This window comes from Falco biarmicus, chromosome 11, assembly GCF_023638135.1.
Source record: "Falco biarmicus isolate bFalBia1 chromosome 11, bFalBia1.pri, whole genome shotgun sequence".
Taxonomy (NCBI): Eukaryota; Metazoa; Chordata; class Aves; order Falconiformes; family Falconidae; genus Falco; species Falco biarmicus.
The window spans coordinates 9,073,981-9,093,303 of record NC_079298.1 but is presented as its reverse complement, the minus strand read 5'-3'; the positions used below and the strand labels follow the sequence as shown (position 1 = coordinate 9,093,303).

At 43.8% G+C, this 19,323-nt stretch overlaps 1 protein-coding gene across 2 annotated transcripts in view; it reads right to left on the bottom strand.

Annotated features, from left to right (window-relative positions):
* LRP8 (LDL receptor related protein 8) overlaps positions 1–14,458 on the bottom strand; it is a 194,223-nt gene extending 179,765 nt beyond the window's left edge. For both annotated transcript variants that reach the window (XM_056356674.1, XM_056356675.1), the window contains exons 1-2: positions 14,291–14,458; positions 13,321–13,440 (exon numbers count right to left, since the gene is read on the bottom strand). In XM_056356674.1, the coding sequence (XP_056212649.1) occupies positions 13,321–13,440; positions 14,291–14,360 (190 nt within the window). In that variant the 5' untranslated portion in view covers positions 14,361–14,458. The remainder of the gene's footprint in view (positions 1–13,320; positions 13,441–14,290) is intronic.
* Between the last annotated feature and the right edge of the window lie 4,865 nt (positions 14,459–19,323).

The window sequence follows — 19,323 nt, the reverse complement described above, 5'->3', positions numbered from 1 at the left end:
CACTAACAGGTATGAATCTTCCCCCTCCCATCTACTGATAAGAATTTATCCAATGTAAGACAGTGAAACCACCATTCTTATATGTCAAACTGCTGTAAAAATCTCTGCTATTATAAAAGTGGAAAAAAACCCCAACACAGTAACAGATAATCCCGGCTGATTACTGTAGAAAAATGACATTTACACATGCTCTTTTTCTATATTAAAGGTCAAGCTGATGCACCAAAAAGCTTCATCTACAGGAAATCCACCCCCAACCAGCTCAAGGAATGACACCAGCTTTCAGGTGTACCAGTCACAAAAAAATGGCCACAATTTTAAAAGAAAAGGTTTAGGGAATTTTGGTTTGTTGTTCTAGGTCTCATCAGGCTTGTTCTTTCCCTCAAGAAACCTAATCCCACAAGACTTCAATAAAAACAAGCAGCAGGGAGAAAACCATATTCAAAAACAATACAGCAAGATTCTGCCCTAAACCAGTCATTGAATATGTTTCTAATGCCACATTCAAACTCACACTCCCCCACAGAAAGAAAAAAAAAAAAAAATCTTGTGGGAAGGGGGCAAATTCGGTCCTGTACTTGGCTGCCTTCCTCCCCCTCTGTGGTTTTCACTGCCAGAGAAGCATCTTTTTTGCACTCTAAAATTAACCCTGTGATATGATAATGAAGCCTGCACAACATGGTACAGAAAAGGAACCTGTTAGTAACAAAGATCACTCGCTGCTCAACCCTTACTATTATGGACAACCCACTGACAGCTATCCAGCTTGCATGAAGAAGGAAGGAAAGAAAACAGTCTCCTAAAAGGATATTTTGGTTTCAAGTTTTCTTGAAACACTCCTACCGTGTGCTGAGCCGGCAGAGATTAAGGTGCCAGGGCAACAGTTCCATAAGCCAAGAACCCTGTCAGCCCCAGCACAAACCTGACTCTTGCTGCAGGAAGGCAACATTTCCCATGGTGCTGAATACCTCAGTCCTGACCTTGCAAGCTGGAGGATCAGAACTGCTCAGTGACAGGTGATGGCTTTTGTTCTACGAACACACGTCTGCTGGGTTATCATTTGCCAATACACTTCACAGTATGCCCAACAATTTGGTGCGCAAATGCCATGAACTTAATTGGAGTCAACAGCAGGCAGGTGTGAAGCTCCATGTCAGCTCCAGTCTCTCCAGCACTGTCACCCTAGCAGCCTCAATCTGGATCTCAGTCTCAAAGTTTAAAAATACTGTAAATGAACTAAACAGGTCTGGACAATGTGAACTTAGAAGCTTCTAGCCAACAGAAGTACATCTGTGCAGAAGCTATTAAGCCTTTCTACAAGTATTTGCACAAAATAAGGCTGGTTGTATTCACATGATTGTGTGCATAATCAAATGTGAAGAAATGCCTGCTGCTCTCTGCCAAGCTTTGCAGAGTCTGCTTCAATGCCTGAGCAAGAGAAGGTGTTAACAAAGGCTTTGTGCATTGCTGCTGAGGACAGGAACTCTGCAAAACAGGGCTATGAGAGTTAATGGCTAAACTCACGTGGAAGGACTTGAAGGAAAAGGATTCTAGCAAGACAATGAGATGCTGCGCGCAAGCCAGGGAAAGGCTCCACATTGCTCAGGCACATCCACAACCATGAAGAAAAATTAACTATGTTCTTTATCATTTCCCTCTAGAAGAGGGTGCCTGGATTTATACCGCAGGCCTCAGGATTTCTCCCCTCTCTGCACCGACACTCTTTGAAGTACCATGCCATGATCTGAGTCCCCCCAGTCAAGAACTGGATGGATGTGATTCTTTTCAGCACCTGTCAATGCAGCTCCTTAATCCTTATTTAACTTCAGGGATCAACATGCACTGGCACCTTGGGCAAACATACATAACACATTATTTTATAAAAAATAGGACAAAATCCTTTGTTAAAAAGCTCTTGTATAAAGGGGAACAGAAATCACCCAGTAAAGAGCAACTCCTTGAAGTAAAGAATACAATTTCATTACTCCAATGTGATCCTGGCAGAGATTGTTCCAGAACTTCCCTTTGAAACTCATTATTTATCATCCACCAAAGAATTGTTACACAGTTTAGAAGGGGTAACCTATATGGGCACAAGTCCAGTGGGATCACCCAGTAGTACCCAGCTAATTTAAATGTTATCTGTTATTGCCATCAAGGTAAGGACACAGCCCTACTTATCAAGTTAGCAGAAATTAATATTGTTGCACAAGCTTAAGAGAGTTGTACAATCTAAATTGTACCTTTATAGTTATACACAAGAAAGGAAAAAGGAAGAGAGGCAGCAATAAAACATATAATTGCAAATTAAACCTCCCTAGTCATCTTGGTTATAGCCAGTCAAGGATATGTTTATCAAGGCAAGTGTGAACTAGTAATAAATCACTTCAACAGTCAGTGCTCAGATAACAGCAAGGTGTGGGCATGGAGGTAAAGAAGGTGTGGTGAGACAGTTTTGTCCATGAAACGGAAAGAGCCTCTTTAGCAATGAAAAAATCTGTTGTGTGCAATCTCAAAACGGGGACTTCCAGCCAGCTGAAGAGGCGGCTGCAGTGATGACTGACCATATACATGCTGTGCTCTATTATAAGATGACTGTTTTGAAAAGCAAAAGGAATACAACGTTCCCCCTCAAAGACCTGTATTTTGTCTGTCTTTGATATCAAACACAAGTGATTCATTTGAAGTATCTTGCACTTGACCCAACACTAAAATTTTGAAACCGAGTTATCTCAACACTGGGATTTTTCTAAATATTTTAAAAACTGTATATGTCAAAGGCAAAGACTAAGCCCTTGAGCAGTGATTTAATCCAAGGAACAGGATTATCTGTGTAAAACAATGTGATAATGAACCAGAAAACAAGAAATTGGGAACATTCTTCACGAGTCACTAATGTTCACGATGAGCTGCTGAATCACTATCCTGGTTTCAGCTGGGATGGAGTTAACTTTCTTCTCAGCAGCTAGTACAGTGCTGTGTTTTGGCTGTGATGTGAGAATAATGCTGATGACCGCACTGCACTGATGTTTTTAGTTGTTGCTGGGTGATATTTATACTAAATCAAGGACTTTTCAGTTTCTTGGGCCCAGCCAGCGAGAGGGCTGGAGGGGCACAGGAAACTGGGAGGGGACAGAGCCAGGACAGCTGACCCAAGCTAGCCAAAGAGGTATTCCATACCATGGAACGGCATGCTCAGTGTATGAACTGGGGGAAGAAGAAGGAATGTGGGGACATCCTGCATTATGGCGTTTGCCTTCCCGAGTAACCCTTACGCGTGATGGAGCCCTGCTGTCCTGGGGATGGCCAAACACCTGCCTGCCCATGGGAAGTAGTGAATGAATTCCTTGCTTTGCTTGCATGCACGGCTTTTGCTTTACCTATTAAACTGTTCTTATCTCAACCTTGAGTTTTACATTTCTTTCCAATTCTCCTCCCCATTCCTCTGGGTAGTGAGCAAGCGGCTGTGTGGTACTTGGTTGCCGGCCGGGGTTAAACCACGACAATCACTCTACAGCCTTGGGCAAAGGAAAACTTCTCTGAGCATCAGTTTTCACATCCTTAAGATAGTAGTTAGTTCATTTGTATGGTGAAGATTTATAGAAAGCTTAACTGCTAACCAGCCACTAGTGGATGACAGCATAACACAACTACACTAACAAGAACAGAACCACTCAGTTACAGAGACAAGTAGTATATTTCTTGGCCTATATCAGTCAGCACTGACATTTGTTATCAAAGAAACTGGGGCATTTCTCTGTGTTTCTAAGTAGCTGCAGAGATGCAATTGTGATTCAGGATGAGCAGTCTACAGGAACAGTTCTAAGTTGACACCTGAAATTCTTAAATTCTCTGTGCAAGTGTATTCACTACTCCTGCTATCACTGATTTTCATGCTCTTAACTATTCCCTGGATCACACAGAGTAGCATCATATCTGAATGGAGTAAGTCTAGAAAATCCAGTAAGATTTATTGATTTACAATCACTGCTAAATCAGCAAGCCAAGCAGCTGGTATCATAGGAGCCACATGCCAGAGGAAAATGGAAAGATACCTATAGTGTTACTCATCTAGATCAATGAAAATAGAAAAAGCCTGAAAAGCCACTAAAGAAATTAATCACATTAACTTTATACATGGAAAGCAAAGACGGACAGAAAACCTCTACCGGGTAATGCACAACTGAACAAAGACTCAGGATCAAAAGAAAATTTTAATTCACCCTTTGAAACGAAGCAAAATTTCACCTCAATGCACATCATACTACACATTACATCTCTAGGATGGAGGCATGAAAAAAAGTACAAACCAAGACCAGTTAAAATACAAAACAAAGTTAAAATCTGGAATCAGAGCAGTTACCTAAATGATGAAAAAAGTACAGTTAGGAGTTTAATATCAGTTGTGCACACTAGTTTCTTCAACGATTATTTTTTTTAATTGCTAAAACTACACTAAGGCTACTCGGAAAGGGAGAGAAACCTACAACAAAACATTTCAAATTTAACCAAATTCAAGAGGAAATTTCCATCTATTTCAATAGATTTTAAACACACTTTTTCCCCTCTTTCAAGGTTTTGCTAGTAAAAGAAATCACACATACAAAAGCTACAGAAACCAAGCTAGAACTCCAGAAAAGATAAAGCAACTTACAGCAGACAAAATTCTCACCCAGGATGGACAAGATTCTGCAGCACTAATGAATTAGATTTTTAATTATATATCTATCTTTAAAAAGAAAAAGTAATCACAGCATAGACAGCAGTTGCCAAAAAGAGCCCTTCTGGTTCCACAAGTACAGGACTGTGCTCCTGCTGCCATGGAAACTGAGTCCCTGACTGCTCTGGTCCTGGTACAGTGCCACACATGCTCTCAAGCATTTAATAAATATTAATAATGCAAAAATAATGTTGATCTATCAGAAGCAGAACATCTAAAGATAAAAATTGGCAATAAAACTCACTTTACATGGCCGCAGCCCAAAGACTACTAGCCTTACTCTAAGTCAACTACAAATCCTGTTCTCCCCTAGTACTTGCTCTTGACATTAACTGTAAGGTTAAATTGACTGCTAGGCCTTAGCTTAAGACTGGAAAAAGCCAGGAAATCTGCAGGAAAACCTGAAACACTTTCACTAGCCTGACAGGTACCTCCGCAGTAAGCAATATGGTTGTACTTATCGAGCAGTGGATGCAGGTAAAAGACCTCATTTCTGTTCTTGGCTCTGCTGCTGGCTGCTTGTACAAGCACAACTCACTCAGGGCCAGCTCCCACCTGCAGAGAACTATAACACCATTTATCTACCTCTTCATGAGAAGCAAGGCATAGGGCGGCCAGATCAGCCTCAGCTCTGGGAAGAAATCACAGTCCTTGCCAGGAACGGAACCACAAATCTACCACAGCATCATTATGAGGGCAAGACACAAAGAGAGACCAGAGATGGGAGCTCACAGCCTCTCTTTAACAATCTTCTGGTTTCTCTTAAGTTAAAATCTGGGGTTTGAAAATCCTTCAGTTTCATGGGTTTAGTTTTATTTTTCAACTAGCTTACAGCATTATTATAACTTTTAAAGTCTACAGTTTGGTATCTCTTGTATTTCAGTCAGAATTTTCCACAGAGCAGAAAACATGCATTAGTTTTATCACAGGGCCTTTTACCCCCTTCCTTTCCCTTATGGCTATCTAAATATTAATAATTTTAACAGGAAATAGAGTTAAAAAAACTACATTCATCATTTTCATTCCCTCACATGCACCGTAAAATAGTGTAGGCTTCCCTTTAGCTAAAACCAGCTGTCTGAACTGGAAGCAGGGTACACTGGAGCAGGCAGACTACTTTTCTACCTATGGCATGCCATTGCATAAGAAAACAAATAGCAAAACAAATCCTCATCCCCATCACTCACACTCAGCTTACCGATTTGTTTTCCCGGGCAAAGCAAAAGAAGAGAAAATGACATCTTACAGCATTTTATAAGTCATGTAACGACACTGAAAAGCAAAGCTGAGCAGTAATGTGCTTTGGGAACATCTTTGCAATTACCAGGGAAAAGCTGCAGGTAAATGGGAAAGTTGTAGAGACAAAAAGGACTCTGAGAAGCAACAGTACAAGGACTAGGAGAACTTCACACCAAATCCAGTCTACCAGAAACATCTCTCTAATACAACATCACAGCCTCTGAGGCACATCAAAGACACGGTAAATTTGCCGATGATTTTAAAAAGCTGGTGCCATTAAAAAAGGTGGCAGAAACAAAAGCTGGGTGTCTGCTCTGTTAGAAACAGCGAAGAGAATCATTAATTGTCAGACATCTTCAGGTGTTAGAGAACATTTAATGGTCCTTTAGATGGACAACGGAGTCAAGAAAACTCATTATTTCTAGCACAGGCCATCTCTTAGTCTAGGCGTGTCAGATAAATGCATTCACCAACACATTACACTTGGTTTCTCCGTTCTCATAATTGCAATTTGTTCATTTGAATTAGTCTCTAAACATTTTCTGATTAATATTAAATTATCCTAAGTGTTTTCCACTCTAACATCATCCAATAATAAAACACGTCTCAAACCTGTGCTAATCTTGGGTCTATAACATTGCAGACAAAGTGGCCTACATTTACTTTTATCTTTTTATACGTTAAAATGCTCTGGATGAAGCTTGCCCACCTTGGCTCAAAATGTGGAATATGTTTATACCCTCTGAAAGGACAGCTCTGAGCTCTTTGATAAACAAACCAAGTGACAGTGGGTTTTGACTGCACTTTTGTAATTTTCTTCTTTAACTTAATCATTATTTTCAGTCTTTCCATTCTCCTTGACCTCAGGAAAGCTTTTCAGATCACAGCTTGTTCCTGTAACTGTATGTAGAGCAACACTTGTGCTTTCTTGCTGTAACAGAGCAGCACTCCATAAAATCAAGTACTCTTCCCTCTGTACCTGTGTAATGCCCACAGTGGCTATTCCACACACCCAGGTTCCCTTCTGTGTCTCTTCAGTGGTCATATTGCGGTTCTCTCTATATATCTTTCCCAGATCATGAGCAGGAGTGACAGAAAAACACAACCTCCTGGAAAGCCGTTAGTATCTAGAAATAATAAAACTCCTCAAGCGAATGTGCCAGGAAATGAGGAAATGGAGAACATATTTCCCACATATACTTCATGCTTGAATTTCTACATAAAGGATGCAGCACAGGGAAGATAACCCACACCCAAGAAATACACAAGTTAGTTTTCTCAGAGCAGACAACAAGAATATAATGAAAAAATGAAGATAAGCAAATAACATTCACTGTGGAACACAAGGGATCAGTAAACTGGTTTTGAACCTAGCTTGCACATTATATACAGTGCAGACCAGGACAGGCAGGCAACAGGCACACAGGCAAGCAAACAAGCCCTACCTCTCTGCACCACTCTTTCCAGTGCTTCCAGTTTTGGCATGAGCATGTAAGCTGGCCACGCAACTCACGAACTATCACAGACATACTCAAGAGCGTATGACCATGCACATGTCGATGAAACCTAAAACTCTCCACATGGTGATGTACACATATCAAAGATACACCAGCATCTCAAGAGTAACATGCAGCTGTCACTCAGCACAGAGAATACTGTCTTACCACTGAACATTAAGAAAAATTAGAGCAACGGATAACAGAGGACAAAAAATTTATAGAATAGATGTAGCAATTGTGACCGCTTGCTGTCTCACCTTGCCATGTCCCAAAATGTGCAAGCATGGCACACCATTACACTTCCGTGTTTCAAAGCCACTCAGGCCGCATTTAACTCTTCACAGGATCCAGATTTTAGTTCTCAAACAGGCTTTTCATGTACTTTTATTCCCAAATTCCAGCTCTAGTGAAACTTGAACTGAAAAGCAAGGAGACTATCAGGCTGCCTCCTGGGCTTTCACAAAGGCAGCAGGAGACCAACTCTCTGCAGATTCTTTATGCACAAAGCCAGCAGGAGAACAGCGGTCTCTCCTCCTGCCAATAGTAAGGGAGGCATGTCTCGGCTATACAGTCACACACTGAGGCCCCAAGGCAGGGCAAGGGCTGATGCAGGAAGAAGTTTGCAGATGCCACCTGTTTACCCTGAATTACGGATGCATAGGAACAGTCTTTGAAACAGTAACTTTCTCCAGACTGCATCTCATACCTGAAGCAGCCTCAATCCTGCCCAGTATAAAATACCCCTATGAACAGTACTCACCAGCAAGCAACACCACAGAAAGGATCCCAATACAAAGATGGAAAATAGAGCTGTAAAAAAGAAATAGTAATTCTGCATTTGGCTGTGTCCCCCTGCAGGCAGGTATACAAAGCTGAAGTAGCCTTGCAGCTTGTGTTTCATTTGAGGGAACTGGTTAAGCTACTGCTTGCTTTTTGCAGCTGTACTCTTTGCCCCATTTAAGGATTAATCAACAATGAAACATTCAAACAGAGGTCTTCCAGTCTCTTTTACCCACCCTCAGGTCTGGGTTAAGATAATGTGAACCCTACTTGCCACAGAAAAATAAAATCCTATCAAACACAACCATCAAACTAAGAGCTCTTATTTTATGTTAAAACTATTGTGTCTGGCTACAATTTGAAAATTCTTCCTTGTTTTCTGCTGGCAGCAGTGCCAAACAAGAAGAAACTTGCAAAACTGGGCAAACAAGAGCCACTCCCCCATCAAAGCAGCTCTCTAGGATTTTCCATTCTGGGCAATGTGTCACACAGCAGTAGGCACCCTGGGCACACAGCCTGCGGGCCCAAAGGCTGACCTGGCCCTGCAGCATCCACCTACCCTGACAGCGACATAGAAAAAAACTCAACCCACATTCTGAGTATCTCAGCAAAGAGTAATCTTTGCCAAAACACTGGTCTTCATAAAATGGACATTTTTCTCACTATAAAAATAGCTTTGGTGGTTTATAATATTGCTGCTGTACCGTTAAGGACAAGTCTTGATGACTGTGTATCTGCAAATATTCTCCAAAATAGGTTATAAATTGTGTTGACTTTCCAGAGTTTCCTGAGAGGAAAAAAACATCACTTGCTTGTACAGGGAAGGAGTAAAATGCATCTAAACAATGTTCAAAACTGCCCTAGAGCCCTGCTCTCATTGTATGGATCACATACAGTGTGGATCATGACAGTACAAGCTGTAAATTGTGACTGGGTTTTTGTCTTGTCAGGCCTATGCAAACTGGATTGAGCTCAAGTAAATAATTTTGCATAAAGCAGAGTCATTAGTCTTATACAGATTTAAACCTTGTAATAGCTAGCCAAGATTTCTAATTCCAGAGCTTAAGACTTGATTTCCCCAGCAGCTCAAACACCAGAACTTTCACTATTTTGCTCCTATGAGTTTAGTTTCCTTTTAGTAGATACACAGGAACATTTTAAGGAACTTCTTTTTCTTTTCTTTCCTAGAAAACCCTAACTTTCTGAAAACATGAGAGAATAGAGGCATCTTCACATTTAAGCAACCAGCTTTATGCGTTTCATCTTATATATACAGCTTTATATATTTCCACCATGCACACAAATTTTTACCTCCTCTTCCTCTTTTGTTAACACTTCACAAGCCACATGTCTACAGACAAATGAGCACTGCCTCCCTTCTTCCTCGTAGTCTCCTTTGCTACCAGGATTTGTTTCCTTTTACCTCTTGTAAGGCAGTAACTATATTCATACTTGCTACCTACATGTATTCGGTTCCTTTTTTACCTTTCCCCAACAGACGAGGCACTTTCTGCAATCCCTGTTTTCCTGCTCTTCCATAAGTCCTCAGCGCTTTGTCTTCATACTGTGAGAGTCATCTATTTTTTTCTGTTGGCCCTCTGACTGTTTTAAATCATCAACACTACTTAAAGAACTTGCTAATACTGAAGTGTGCAATATGAATTATGAACCATATGTAGAACCGATACTTGCTCAAATGAGGAAGACCAAGAAGGCACGATGTTTCAACTTTAAAGATGCTTCCTGGAATATGCTAAAACTCTGAAGATAACTGAAACCAAAGAGATATACATACTCTAGTCTGTATTGCAGTGGGTACCTTACGAAAATAACCAATGCCTAATAATTCAAATAGTGCAAGCAACAAATCTCAATTCTCTAACACGCGCCTAGTCTCTACTGCCTGTTACCATAAGTGAGCTATGTGGCCAGAGCGCTCATAAATTCTGCCTTGGTCAGCAAAATCAGTTGAAGAAAATGTGTTAAACGTTTTTTTTTTCTTAAAGAAGAAAAACAAACTGGATTCCTTTCATTTCATTCATTTCCCACAAGTAAAACCTCTGAAGTCAACTGCCAAGAATTTGGCCCTATATTATAAGGAGGTTACTGAGCAACCTAGGATAAACTTACACACCTTACAAACCAGTACCAAGTAATCTGAATTGTGTAACAGCTCAGATCATTACTTTTTCATGCTTCAGTTCCTACACCTGCCATATTAACTCACACATCAATCCTATGGCAGGTAACTTGAATGGCCAACTACAACAGAAAAGAATTACTGAACAGAAAGCAAATTCCAAGATGATGATACAGGATGATTACCAAGACGCCTTCCTTAGAGTCTAAAATTCCTTCAAAAAAGCCAAATTATACCAGCAAAGCCCTAAAGGAAGTGGGAGAAAAAAAACAGAAACATAGAAAAAAACCCAAAATGTCAGTCTTAGCAAAGATGGCTTCTAGTAGGAAGCACATGGAGTACTGCCAGAAAAATTGTCTCCTTCCAGAACTATTTAAGATACTCTTGGTTACAAAATCTTCCAGTGTATATAGACCGTCTACCGCAAGGACAAGCTTGTTTCATAAACCAGTTTTTAACACAGATGAAGACCATCCTTCTCTTCAACAAGGGATGACATACAGAAACAGCAATGAGCTGTTACAAATATGTTATAAACTCTGGAAAAGTGCATCAGCAAGTAATTACAGGGATTATCAGGGTATGTGCCAGTACTTACTACCAGCAGCCTACCAGCATATTCTTCTCCCTCTCTGTCACCACTCTGGCATGCTGAGTTTTCCAGAACAGTTTCTTCCATTGAGTACGTTCATAAGACAGTTTTTAAATTAATATCTGTTTATGACAGCAGTGATAACAGAGGTGATATCTAGAAGCAAAAACACGTGGAACATATTCTTTCACCCACTGAGTATAACTTGAAACATTACATACGCTGAAAAGCAGTATGCATTTTTAAAAGAAAACAGTGTTCAGAACAATATAAGTGAGAAAAATGTGTGTGAAAAAATGTGATGTAGATGTCTCTGCTGGAGAAGCAACTGCAAAGTCAATATATATATGAACTAAATTAACAGTCCATAAGTAATTTCTGTAGTCTGTTCACCAATCAATAATATGCGAAGTTCAGATTAAAGCAAAGAACACTTTCTGATGTCTCCACATCCAAAAATTCTTTTTCCTCACATCTCAAAAGTCACCATTCTACCACAATCTAGCCATCACATTTTTACCACCCCCAAACCCAACAACTGTAAAAACTCTCTGAAATAAAACTAAGCCAGATGCAATTATCCATCTAACCATCCCAACACAGCACAATTCACAAAGAGCTGACATTCAACGGGGTATTGTTTTACACCCTCTTTTCTGACAGAATGCTTAGAGGGCAGATCACAACTTGACGGGGGGGGGGGGGGGGGGGGCGGGGAGAAGGCAGCCCAGAAGCTCAGATACTAACCCACCCACTCATGCCAGGCAAGGAGCTCAAGCCACAAACCTATTCTTCAATGTGGAGTGCGGGGTGCACAATCTGTTCCTCAAGGTGCTACTCTAGCCATGATCCCAAAACAGCTCCCAAAGCACAGCCCATAGGCTACCTGCAGCTCACTGAGCCTTTGTACAACAGCGCACAGAGGGACTTTTAAATAGGAGGCTTCAAGAATACCAATACCAGCCTGCTCAGAGACTGCTGGCACTTCTACAGGTTAGTGTCTCTCTCTGGAAACTCGAACACTTACAAGAAAACTTGCCCCAGTTATGACTACGCAGAACTCCAAGCTAGTTCTCAGTCAGCCGTGGCTTCCTGAGTCTTCTGTAATTTGAAACATTCCAAACCTAAGTTACCTCTAACTAGTGCAAATGTAATTCCTGCATAAACCATTTCTACATCTGAATTAAGTAATGCTGCTAACTCCTCAGATCATAAACTTAGGCATATATAAAACCCTATCAAGTCATCTGAATACAAACCCACCCAAAATAAATCTTATGTTTTACGTTACAACATTGAGATGTTTCCCATGAACAAGAGTTTGGGAATCCCTGCTCTCTCTAAACGGGTCTATTTAGACTTCACTCTAAGCATCACCTGACAGATTTATCAGTGAAGCTGTAAACAGAATAGTCACATCCTGAAAAAAACACATAGCCAGTGACTTTTCTTGATACATTCTCTAGGTGTATGAACTTTCAAGAGTTCATTCAGTGAATTATAGCCTGATGCACATTCAATGTCTATTATCTTACAGAAATAATTCAAGAGACTTGATACAATATTTGCAACTTAAAACTTAAAGACAAGTATCTTTTATTTGGAGACTTGGGCTCTAGAACTTCTTTTACAGAGGCTTCTTACACGCCATGGTTGAGACAAATTCTCCTAGGCTGTAAGCAAGATAACAGGGAGGTAATAACAGCACAACCCTACAAACGATCCAAAGTTTACTGGGTGCCACTCACATGCACGAGGGCCATACCACAGGAGAAGGCAAGACTGCCATCTTCTCAGGACTGAAAGTATAGATCTCCTTGCTCTCTCTTCCCTTACACCACCAGGGAATCAGTCAGTGTTACGTGGCTGACAATGCAAAGCAGCGTTACTTGTTCATCTCCCTTCTCATCATGACTGCAAATAAATATATATAAACACAAAACTGACACCAACCATCTTGTAGGATACTCGAAAGCAGCGTTTCACAGGAGCACCTGTCACTGGCCCTTAGCACTGCCTCCCCCTGCGTTAAACATCGCTCCCAACTGCCCTGAGGGCACAAAGTGTGCCGTCCGCGTTAGGCGCTCTGAGCGTAAGGGCTGCTGGAGGCGAGGGCGAAACCTCACGGGTGTCCCCGGCCGAGTCAGCGCGGCCGGCAGCGAGCAGCCGCGTCACGGATCTGCTGCTCCCGGCAGCCAATCAGCGCCGGAGCCGGGGACGGCGCGACTTCATTCATTCATTCATAAAAAAGAGGCGCAGCGCAGCTGGGAAGCGCGCCCTTCCAGGCTCGGCGCGGGGAGGGCCGTGTCCCCGGCTCTCCGCCCCACCATGCCCGGGGCCGGACACTCACGGCAATCCGCCTCGTCGCTGTTATCCGAGCAGTCGTCGTCCTCGTCGCATTTCCAGATGGCAGGGATGCACCGCTCGTTCCGGCACTGGAACTGGTCCTCCTCGCACTCCTTGACGGCGCCTGCGAGACACGGGGCCGCGCCTGGGTCAGCGGGGCGCGCTCCCACGCGAGGCGGCGGGGGCATCGCGGGGCCGCCTCGCCGCCCAGCCCCGCAGCGCACCGGCCGCCCAGAGCACCGGGAGCTGCCGGCCGAGGGTGGGGGGACTGGGACTGGGCTCGCCAGGGCACAGCGGCTCGGTGCGGGGCTGGGGGAGACGCGCCTCCGCGGGAGGACGGCAGTGATCCCGAAGCTGCTTTGTGCAGGATAAAAGGGACCGTTCCCGTGCTTCCCCGCATTGTTTTAAAGGCGCGGGGGGAGAGGAGCCTGGGAATGGAAGACGGTTAAACCCGAAATGCAAAAGACAAAGAAAAATTATGAAGCACTGCGATGCTAGGAGCTCCTGCGCGTCCGTTACCGGTGCGAAACGCGCAGATACCTGAGGACGCGGGGGGGGTAACAGGCACCAGCGCCGTCCCGGGAAAAGGGAACTGACCCAACTAAAGTTGAGGGCGAGGGGGTGGGGTGGGTGGGGAGGCGGGACAGCACGGAGCAAATCTGCTTTGCAGACACGGTGCAGCGCCGCTTTGATGAGGCACAAATCCCCTCAGAAAGGGATTAAAGGTGGCAGCTCCTGTCACCAGTGGGCGGGTTGCATTCGCCGGCTACAGAGCGCGCCCGGCCCCCGCAGGTCGCAACCCCCGAGCGCGCCCGGCCCCTCCGCAGATCCCAAACTCGCGCGGGGCACCGGGGCGAGTGGGCGCCCGGGCAGGCGGGTCGCTCGCCCCCTCCCCGGGAGCACCGCGGCGAGGCTTGCACTTGCCGCGACCGCCCCGGCGCTGAGGGACAGCCGCCGGGCCGCGGCGGACCCACCTTTGCCGAGGTGCAGCTTCAGCAGCAGCAGCTGGAGGAGCAGCAGCCGAGCGAGCGCTGGCCGGCACATGGTGCTCGCTCCCTCGGTGGCAGTGTGCGGGGTGCGCGCTGCCGGCGCGCCGCTCGCTGCCCCGTGCCGACTGCGGCCGGCGCCGCCCCCGCCCCGCCGCGCGCCGCCGCCGCGCCGTGACGCGCCCCGCTGGGCGGGCCCCGCGCGCCGCCGATCGGCTCGGCTCGGCAAGGCACGGCACGGCACGGCCCCGGCCGCCGCCCCTGGGGAGAGCGGCCCCCGCCCCCTCGCTCGGCGCCGCGGCGAGCTCCGAAGGGGCCGTAGCCGGAGGGACGCTGCGGAACGCCTCCCTCCGTACGCCCGTGCCAACGGCGGCAGCTATCGAAAGCCCCGCGGACGGCACACGCCGCGCTCGGGCCCGCATCCGCGGGCCAGCTCGCGGGGGACGGTGGCCTTGGTCGCGGCGGCCGGGCTCACCTGCTGCGCCTGGCGAGGGACCGCGTTCCGCCCCGGTGGCGGCGGCCGGCATCGCCGGGCCCCGAAGGAGCGGGGCGGGCCCGGGCCCGGCCCCCTGCGCGAACCCCGGCGCTCCTGCCGGGCCAGGCCTGCGCCGAGCCGGGCCCGCCGGTCACGGGCCTCCCTCCATCTGCCCGCTTACAGGGACGGCAGCGTTCGTGATCTTAATTTTACGAAGCCAATTACACACGCAGACCCTCTTCAATGGCCTCGAGTCGCAAATTGCGTGCGCTCCTCGTTATTTCAGATTTCCCACTGAGGGATTTCATTATGACCATCCTGATGTGGTCATCTCCACTTAATTGTGTTCAAATTAGTGAAACACGTGTGAATCGTGCTAAAGGTGGTAACCTCCCTTCCCGGGAACGCTTTGCCCTTGCTGCTGCTGCTTAAGCTATGCAGTTTGATCAGTAATTACAAAGGAAACGTTTTACAGGCTATCAGGGGCCATGTTTATCACTCTATTTGCACAGTGCTGATGAGAAAACGGTTTGCTGTCTGTAATTAACATTGCATCCTTGTTCATACAGTCAGGATGAAGAGTATTTCAGTAATCTTACTATGAATTTTTTTTTTTCTGGAGTAACTTGATTCTAGCATCACAACGGGATTAACATGATTATATGTGGAATGGTATTAAAAAAAAAAGCACTAATTTTACATAAACCAATGTAACAAAACTTTTCCGTTTCAAAGCTTGAAATGCCATTGACTTCAGAACTGTCCACCATTTAAAAATGCACCTGTGCCTTTAACAAAAATGTTGCAAGTCATTAGTCAGTAGCATCACTAATGCGTTTGAATCATGTGAAGAGGAGAAGAGCTCATCATAGAGCTATTTCACTAGCAGCTTATAGAGTATTAACAATTTATTCAAGCCTTTTTGAACAACTTTTTAGCATGCAAAATGTAGCGCATGTTTGTGTTGGCTGGATCAATGTGATAGATTACAATAATTGCTTAAAGCAAATGAGGTATTTATAACACATTAAATCTTTTTTAAATGTGCCAAAACATAGATTCATAAAGCTACTATAATTCCTGGCCTCATTCTTCTCTTTCCAAAATTAGTTTAAATTGGAAGTGGCTCCAAAGACAATAATGAAGCTATCCATTATGAGAGAGGTGTGAGTGTGCAGAGCATCAGTCACAGCAATGATTTGCTACAATTCCTGTCAGGATTTTGTTTTACTAGAAAGTACCAAACAGGTATTTTTGCCTGACTGCCTCTCACAGAAAACATTATTAATAAGTTTTGGGGGTTTGGTTTTTTGGTTTTGGGGGGATTTTTTTAGTTAAATGCTCTGATGACACCTCACCAACAGCAATTTCAACAGCCTTCACTGACCAGCCATTGCAGGGGCTACTTGTAGCCTAGTACCATCTGGTGGACATATGTGTCTCCAAGGAATTGCAGAGGCAAGAAAGAAACTAGAGGTGCTAAAGGGGAAGTAACTTGGCAAGGGAAACCATTTGGTTTGTAAGAGAAATTAAATCTAGTTTTATCCATTATGTTCCAATAGTTAATTAAGACTGTTAATTTACCTCCCAAGATGTGTCTTTCAGGAGCTCACCTCGAGTCAGAAACTGGAACAGGAACTCCTGCTTCTTTTATCCAGACTGTATGGAAATCTGTAAAGCAACAGCACACACGTATTTGGCCAAACAGTAAGTCTCCAACAGCTAATATGCAACGTGTAGTAACCATCATATACAAAATACATGTAACACACTGCATTTCCTAGTTGGCAACTGAGTTTTTTTATAGATTTGACATACATAAACCAGTCTGTCTCCTACCTCAAGACTGGTCATGGTAGATGAGACCAAGGGTCCCTTCTAGCTCCTTCTGACCCACACTGCAGCTGATAGCAGATGCCTGAGAGGGAATGCAAGACCAGAGCCAGCATACAGCAATGCTTGCCCAGAACAGTTTCCCATCTTCCAGCCATTAGTGGCTCAAGGACTTACTGGACATTCACGTAGTCCTGAATAAGTTTTCATGAATATCAGTTTCTTTCCAAATATAAGTAAAAGCTTTAGCAGGGGTCACATCCCGAAGCAAGGAGTTTCCAAGCTCTACGTGTTGTGTGACGTACCTCTGCTGCAGGTTGCTCTGGTGTCTTCACTGGCTCCAGGTGTATAGCACAGAACATGTGCTCTTGCCACACATGGAAATATTTCAGCTTATAAGTAATGTAAGTAAACGTAGGAACACAGTGCCATCCTAATGATTTTTAGAAGACCAGCACAGAGTTGAACTACGTGTTCCTTATTTTTGATTGATCTGTAGCATAAAGGTGACCCAGCTTTATTCAACACTTCTCAAGCTAGTTAGTACAGGGCTCCTGCTGTAGCAGACTGTCTCCACTGGCTGTTATGTATAGTTTTCATTAGGAATTGGGCTTAGGCTGCTGAGTCAACTCTTTTCTCTCCATCTGAGTGACTGGTATGTTCTACCTCTACCTACTAACTAAACATTCAAAGTCATCCTAAAAGTTCAGGCAGGCCAACCAGCAATGGGTCAGCCTCAGCCCCAGGGCACAAAGAAGAAGGGAGCAGGAGGCTCTCAGACCACATCAAAGTGCTGTGAAGGAAGGACAGTTCAATAACCTGCGCTATGTGTAGTCTCCTAATTTTCTTCTACTTCTGGTCATACACCGCTGCACATAAAACAACATGAACCAACAAATCAGCCAGCCGCTAACAGCAAGGAGGTACCTCAAAACAGTGAATGCTGTTTCTATAGAGCTTCATCCAGATGGAGCTTCCCATCAGCTAGCTCTGCTATGTTCATCATCCATACCATTTCTTTGATCTATTTAACAAAATTATTTTTATAGCTGGAATTTTTTTCCTAATACAGGTATGTTTTTCCATACTTACATCTTTCAACAATTGGTCACTTAAATCCATATGTATCTCATTATAACTATAGTTCATACACCAGAAAAGTCTCTTCAGTGTCATGATGAATAACTGATTGATCATGTTAGCACATGCATCCATAGCCTGCACACTGGATTTTCTGCAGGCTCGTATTAGTATAGCAGGTTCTTTTGTTGTTTACTCACACAGGTATGCAGATGCACACCCTTGTAATCACAGATTGTATTTGAATTGGAAAAATCATTCAGAAGCATGTAAAAAGCAGTGCACCAAATGGTTGGAACTAGATGATTTTTAAGGTCCCTTCCAACCCTAACCATTCTACAATTCTATATTAGTGAAAGTTCATCTGCTGTTTCCAGCTTTTGTCCATTGTATACACACTTTTCCTTCTTTTGCAGAACACTACTACACAGGTTCAGACCAAGCATGCTACGAGCACTTCCACCTGATGTACAATACCCAGGACGTTCTAGTATTCACCACATTGCAGCTGAAGAGGCCACAGACCACCTGTGCAAGATGAGGTGACCACCACCATCCATGCCGACTTAGGGACAGACAACAGATTTCATCTATTTTAACAATGAGAACCTGGGCACGATCATGCCAAGTTAGAGTGGTAACAGACTTACCCTAGTTTATTTACTGCCACTCACAATCAGGAATGTCAAGAAGCCATGGACCTCCCCAGCTTCCCCACCCTGTGACCACTGTCAGAGAGACAGCTCCAACCAAAGAGAGCTCTCTCAAGTATGGCAAAATGGTGGATGCCTAATTTTTTTGTCAATAAAATCTTTGCTAGATATTTTTTTTTTAAAACAAACAACAACAAAACAGACTGTCAGGGAAGAGAAAGAATGGGACTAGTGTACATATACTTCCATACTTCCACTGGGAAGCCTTCAGTCCATCTGCTGAAACTCTTCAAGCCATGGAGACCACGTTTCTTAAGATATTTGTGTTAACATCCTGCCCCCCCATTTCCCTCCAAACATCTTAATGCCCTCCTACAATATATTTCTTTTTTTTTTTCAAATGGGAATTTAAAAAACTGTCCTCCTCTATTTGTATAATAACCTTTAAAAATATCTCCCATCCCTTAGACTGACTTTTCCAGTCTTGTCTTTCAACTAGACAAATCTAATTCCTTCAATCCCTACATGGCTTTTAGATATGCTAACATAATATGTTTTGCAAACAGGTATTTAAATTAAACCTTTTAATTAAAGTTAGTTGAACTAATGCACTAGCAGTCACATCCCTTAAACTACCAAATGATACGTCAGTACCGGCAATATTATTTACATTTTAAAATAAAATTCTCTTGCCAAAACTACTGTGAGTTTGCTGCTATAGGTAGTATTGTATATTACATTTAAAGCTAAAATTCATTTTCTGCTGCTTTGACAAAGTCAGGCTCAAAACAAGCCACAAACCCAGTGGAGCATAAATACATGCTCACTTCTGATCAGAACTTGTCCCTAAGACTCTTAGATAGCTCCTGATTTTTACCTGCTGTGCTCAAAATTACTAACACTTTTCACAACCTTCTTTCCTATTTTTGGGATTACCAAGCCTATTTTTGTTCATACTTTGTTCAACACTGTTTCAAAAT